This window comes from Suncus etruscus, chromosome 14, assembly GCF_024139225.1.
Source record: "Suncus etruscus isolate mSunEtr1 chromosome 14, mSunEtr1.pri.cur, whole genome shotgun sequence".
NCBI lineage: Eukaryota > Metazoa > Chordata > Mammalia > Eulipotyphla > Soricidae > Suncus > Suncus etruscus.
Genome location: NC_064861.1, coordinates 92018639 through 92024313, shown reverse-complemented (window position 1 = coordinate 92024313; position 5675 = coordinate 92018639). Strand labels below are relative to the sequence as shown.

Here is a 5675-nt window from a genome sequence, read left to right as displayed (position 1 = left end):
TTCTTTTTCTTTCCTGCTGCACCCAAGGCCGGTGCAATATTTATTGGTCTCTTAATGTCTCCCCAGTCCCTTTCTCCAAGGGAATAAATCATATTTCATAAATCCCAGTGAGTGGGGGTAGTTGAATAAAGATGCTGAGGCTAGAAGGAATGAATGCAGGGGTGCGGTGGGGGCACCAGCAAGAAAGCTGTAATCCTAATCGGGTTAGGGTCCACAGAACAGGGAATTGCTGGGTGGGTGGGTGGGTGACTTGATTTCTAAGAAGAAACTCTGCCCCCCCTTACCCTCAAGGCATGGCTTCTAACCCTAGGAAGCTGGGCAGCTGTGCACAGCTGGATAGACTGCTCACTGCCTAAAGGCACATAGCCTGGGAATGGACCATATCAAAGCCAGCCTCCCCACCCCCTTCACTCCCCACCAGCATGTGATCAGACGTGGGGCCCAGGAGGCTTGGGAAGAGGGGAGGGGTGCCAGTTTAGTTTTTGTTCTGGTAAAGAAGGTCAACTCTAGTCACATGCTTTCCTGTAAAATGGTCTGTGGTAGTGGTGTGTGTGTGTGAAGGGGGGGATGAGGGGTAGCTTAAAGGGTGCATTCATTGCTGGAGGTTGGGGTTCCATCTCTGGCAAGGCATGGAGCCCCCAAAGGAATCGCCCCACTAGTACTGATCTGGGTGTAAGTTCCGAACACCAACATCCACCCCAACAGAAGGGGGCGCTCGAGGCCAGGTAAATTAGGGAACCTCCGAAGAGGTTCGCATTCGGAGGTGTGGGCAGGAAAAGGGGAGCTGAGAGGGAAATGGAAAATGTCTTCCCACTGAAGGGACAGAGTGAGGGTAAAGGGACAGTGACGTGGGGAAGCCCCTGTTGAAGGACTGGGTCCCTGGTTCCTGAAATTCTGCATCTGAAGGATGAGTAATTGGTGGGGGCTCTATGCCATCCCCTGTGGTGCTCAGGGATTGCTCCCAGCTGGGTTCAGAACAAAGTTCCTCCTTGCTGTGTTTGGAGGACCATGCAGTGCCTGGTATTTAAGGGGTGCGTGCGTGTGTGTTTGGTTTTGGGGTCACAACTGGCAGTGCTCAGGGGTTGCTCCTGGCTCTGCGTTCAGGAATTGCTCCTGGCAGGCTCGGGGTACCCCTATGGGATGCTGGGGATCGAACCTGGGTCGGCCAAATGCAAGACAAATGCCCTCCACAGGGCATAGTGCTGTGCTATGCAGTGTGTGTGTGTGTGTGTGTGTGTGTGTGTGTGTGTATTTTGCATGCAAAACAAATGCCATCGCCCCAAAGGCGGCTGGGGGCTCTGGATGGAGAACTTTTTTTTTTGGGGGGGAGGGGATTTGGCCTTGCAAGTGGGTGTTCCCCCCAATTTCAGGAGCCTGGCAGACCGGCTCTCTGAAGGGGAGGAAGGACAGAAGCGAGGAGGCAAAGGTGTCGGATAGCGGTTTTATTTTTTGACAGCGGAGGTCCTGGGGTTCGGTACGGGGGTTCGGTTGCTGGGGTAGTGGGTGGAGGCGGGGGGCGCTCACTCCCGCTTCCGCAGGTGGATGTAGATGACGCCGCTGATGAGGGCGAGGGGAAAGGCCACCCAGGCCAGGGCGAAGCAGTAGCCGAACTTGCCGCCGGATGGGTGCTTCTCCAGGATCTCGTTCGCGTGGATGGCGTAGATGAGCACCCCGGTGAACACCGCCACGCCTGCGGGGAGCAAGGAATATGTGGGATGAGCGGGGCACCCATGCCCAAGGAACTGCATTTCCCAGCAAGCCCCGCGCGTGAGCCGGCCGCTAGGCTGCGGACGAACTGCACCGCTGCCTGCTGGGAGTTGTGGTTCCGCTCCCATAGCGGCTGGGACCGTTAGGAAATGGGATATGAACTAGTTCTCCAACAAGCCGCTCAGTATTTGGGTGTCCTTCTACACGCTAAGCATGCAGATAGTTAATAAAAACTAGAGAGAGCCCTTTGCATCTGGAGCACCCCCAAACTGAAAAGCACAATACACAAAAAAATCCATCGGAACCACCAGTTAGCGGCTCTCCCATAATGATTCCAGGGGGATTTGTCACCTGGGATTCCTCTCTAGTTGGTATGAAAAGAATTTGTCCACATCCCCTTCCCCAGGCCTGGCTCCTTGAAACCCTAAATACTAGCCCCACACCCCCTCCCCGTTAATCCCAGATATGTTCACACAAACCGCCTTGGAGTCACCAAAAATGACAAGTCCTTGGCTTTCTGATACCAGGTGTCTATTCTCAGAGACCCCAGGGATAACCCTGTCCAACACACACAGTGCCCCCCTTCAGTCCCCGGGGTACACAGGACTCACTGGTGCAGAGCTGGCAGAGGCCAGTGGCATAGAAGAGGCCACCTTGCCGCATGGTGTAGAGCTGGAACATGAAGAGGATGAAGGACAAGCAGCAGAGGGTGAGCGAAAGCACCATCAGTACTTGCACCGCCTTCAGCCAGCCTGCAGGAAGGGGACAGGTGTTAGAGTTGTCAGGATATCCCGGGGTTCAGCTTCTGCCTCCTTCTGCACCCTCTTTTCTTCAATTCAGAGCCTTAGATGCTTGGGGGTATCATTTCATGACCCTTGAATCCTGCAACTTGACTCAACCTCGCAGTTCTAAAAGCCACTGGAAGAGTTTCAATTGTCTTTATATACATAAACATGCTTATGGGGAAGCCGGAATGATAGTAGAGTAAGGGGGGGGCATTTATTTTGCATGTGCTGACCCAGGTTCGATCCTCAGTATCCCATATAGGTCCCCTGAACACACCAGGAGTGATTCCTGAGTGCAGGAATCACACCAGGAGTAATCCCTGAGCATTGACAGGTGACCCTCAAACATAAACATAAACAAACAGACAAGAACAAAACAACAAAACTGCAACCGGGGCTGAAGCAATCGGCGAAAAATTCACCTTTCACCTTCTTCACTTGCAATGATGAGGGCTGCGACTCCCCCCTTTATGACCCAAATATGAAAGATGTTTCCACTCTAGTAAGTGGTTAGGATCTGAACCACAGATTCTGAACTTTTTTTTTTTTTTTTTTTTTTTTGGTTTTTGGGCCACACCTGTTTGATGCTCAGGGGTTACTCCTGGCTATGCACTCAGAAATCGCCCCTGGCTTGGGGGGATCGAACCGCTGTCCGTCCTATGCTAGCGCTTGCAAAGCAGACACCTTACTTCTAGCGCCACCTTCCTGGCCCCCAGATTCTGAACTTTTAATGTGCTTCCAAACTTTCTCTTGTCTTGGAACTCAGACCAACGGGCCCCAGATATCAAGTCAAGATAACATTCCCATGTTGTAAGTTCTAAATTCCCTTGGAACTTTGTAAACATGATGTAATCTTAGAACCATGGAAGACTTATCCCTTATTTTTATTTTTTGGGCAGATTTGGGGCTACATCTGGCTGTTTTCAGGACTTACTCCTCGTGCTCCGGGATCACTCTCCGTGGGACTCAGGACAACATGAGGGGACTCAGGGGAACACATGGGGTTGCTGAGAAAGGAAGTCAGGTCAGTCCTGTGCAGGGCTAACAACTCATCCATTTTTCTATCTTTCTGGATCTTCCTTCAATTTTTTTAAAATTTATTTTTTGGAGGCCACACCTGGTGGTGCTCAAGGGTTACTCCTGGTTCTGTGCTCAGAAACTGCTCCTGGTAGGCTCAGGGGAATCATATAGGATGCCAGGGATTCAACCAATGTCTGCTCCGGGTCAGCCCCACGCAAGGCAAACGCACTACTCCAGCTCCCCTTCCTTCCATTTTTTGGTTTGTTTTTGGGTCAAACAATGCAGTGCTCAGGGCTCATTTCTGACTCTGCATTCAATGATCATCCTGGGGATGCTTAAAGTACCAACCGTATGGGAAACTAGGGATCAAACCGGGATCAGCCATGTACAAGGCAAGTGCCCTACTGCTGGACTATCGCTCTGGCTCTATGTTTTCTCCAAAAAAATTTTTTTTCGGGCCACACCCATTTGATGCTCAGGGGTTACTCCTGGCTAAGCACTCAAAAATCGCCCCTGGCTTGGGGGGACCATATGGGACGCCGGGGGATCGAACCGTGGTCCTTCCTTGGCTAGCGCTTGCAAGGCAGACACCTTACCTCTAGCGCCACCTCGCCGCCCCCTCCCCCCCCCCCTTTTTTTTTTCCAATTTTTTAATCTATATGCCCTGGTTCTATTCTTGACTTACAGGAGAGAGGAGGCCCTTAGCCTGCCTCTTTAGAGAGTGAGCACGTTGCCCCGAGTGAGCACGTTGCCCCGTACCCTGAGAGCTGGGTCATACATCCCCTGCAGTCACTCAGCACATCTTGGTGTGGGGTGATGTTTTCAATCCTCAATCCTGGGGACATGATCTGGGGTGACCCCTCCCTTTTGCAGACCAGATCCCCTAAGACCCTCACCATTGTCGCTGACATTACTGCAGGCCCACGTTTTGTTGGCTTCGTTCCATGTACAGTCGTACCAGAGGTTCAGGGACTCCTGTCTTGGAAGGATCCACCAGGACTAGGGAGGACACATGGAGAAGTTAGGGGACAAGTGGGGGGGGCTGTGATGATATGGGCGGGGCATGGGATGATGTGGGCGGTGCTGGGAGGCAGTGGGCGGTGCTAGGGAAAGAAAATTGAGTGGGATTGGGCCTACCTGGGAAAAGTGGGGAAAGTAGGAAAGAGGGGTGCTGGCAGGGGTCACAGAAGCCAAACTCAGAAGGGGAGCTGCAGATAGCAAGTGGGGGCGTGGCCAGGAAGGAGGGCGTGGTCTCCTAAAGCGAGTGGCCTCTGATGAGGGGCGTGTCATTGGTGGATGGGCGTGGCCTCCAGGGAAGGCCATATCAGGTCAGTGGTGAGTGGGCGTGGCCTCCAAGGAAGGTCACGCTATTGGTGGATGGGCAAGGCTTAGGATGGGGCGTGGTTCCAGTGGGCATGGTCTTTGGAGGGCGTGGTGTTGGCAGAGGGGTGTGGCAGGGCTCTGCAGGAGAGCAGGACACCCAGGTGCTCCCGAGTGGACTTACCTTGTCCAAAGTGGCCACGAAAAGCAGGATGAGAATGAGGATGTGCAGGGCCGAGACCACTAGCAGGAGGAGCGACATGGCTGCAGTGGAAGCCTGGGGTGGGGATCGGTAGGCAGGAGACTGTGAAGTCTCAAGAAGTGGAGCTCCTGGGGTTGGTGAGACAGTTAGAAGAGGGGCAACTAAGTCCAGACTCTGGGATCTAAGGGAGCAAGGATCTGGGGATGCCATCCTAGGTCTGAGGAAGGAGGGGATTGGGAGATGGACCCCAAGGTCTGAGGGAGGAAGGATTTGGGGGATGAACCCCAGGGTCTGAGGGAGGAAGGGCTTGGGGGATGAACTCTAATATCTGAGGGAAAAGACTGGGATTCAGAGAGGAGGGGTTGGACCATCTGGACCAGAGGTCTTCAAACTACGGCCCGTGGGCCACATATTGTATTTATTCCCATTTTGTTTCTTCACTTCTAAATAAGATATATGCAGCGTGCATAGAAATTTGTTCATAGTTTTTGTTTTTACTATAATCTGGCCCTCCAACAGTCTGAAGGACAGTGAACTGGCCCCCTGTTTAAAAAGTTTGAGGTCCCCTGACTGGACCCTCAAGGGTGAGGGTGAGAAATGTCTGGTGCCTGGTTTCTTGAATCTGAGGCAGAGAGAGGAGG

General features: G+C 52.8%; 1 protein-coding gene across 1 annotated transcript; it reads right to left on the bottom strand.

Moving 5' to 3' along the window:
- Positions 1-1518: 1518 nt before the first annotated feature.
- EMP3 (epithelial membrane protein 3) lies at positions 1519-5175 on the bottom strand. Its single transcript, XM_049786320.1, has 4 exons — positions 5017-5175; positions 4409-4511; positions 2319-2459; positions 1519-1690 (listed from the first exon to the last, which is right to left on the bottom strand). The coding sequence occupies exons 1-4, from the start codon at positions 5092-5094 to the stop codon at positions 1521-1523; spliced, it is 492 nt and encodes a 163-aa protein (XP_049642277.1). The 5' UTR covers positions 5095-5175; the 3' UTR covers positions 1519-1520.
- Positions 5176-5675: the final 500 nt, after the last annotated feature.

Coding starts and splice junctions, on each gene's coding strand:
- EMP3 (XM_049786320.1), bottom strand. CDS start 5,094: ATGTCGCTCCTCCTGCTAGTGGTCTCGGCCCTGCACATCCTCATTCTC. Junction 4,512..5,016: donor TCGTGGCCACTTTGGACAAG/GTAAGTCCACTC, acceptor TGTCCTCCCTAG/TCCTGGTGGATCCTTCCAAG. Junction 1,691..2,318: donor CCTCTGCCAGCTCTGCACCA/GTGAGTCCTGTG, acceptor TGCTCCCCGCAG/GCGTGGCGGTGTTCACCGGG.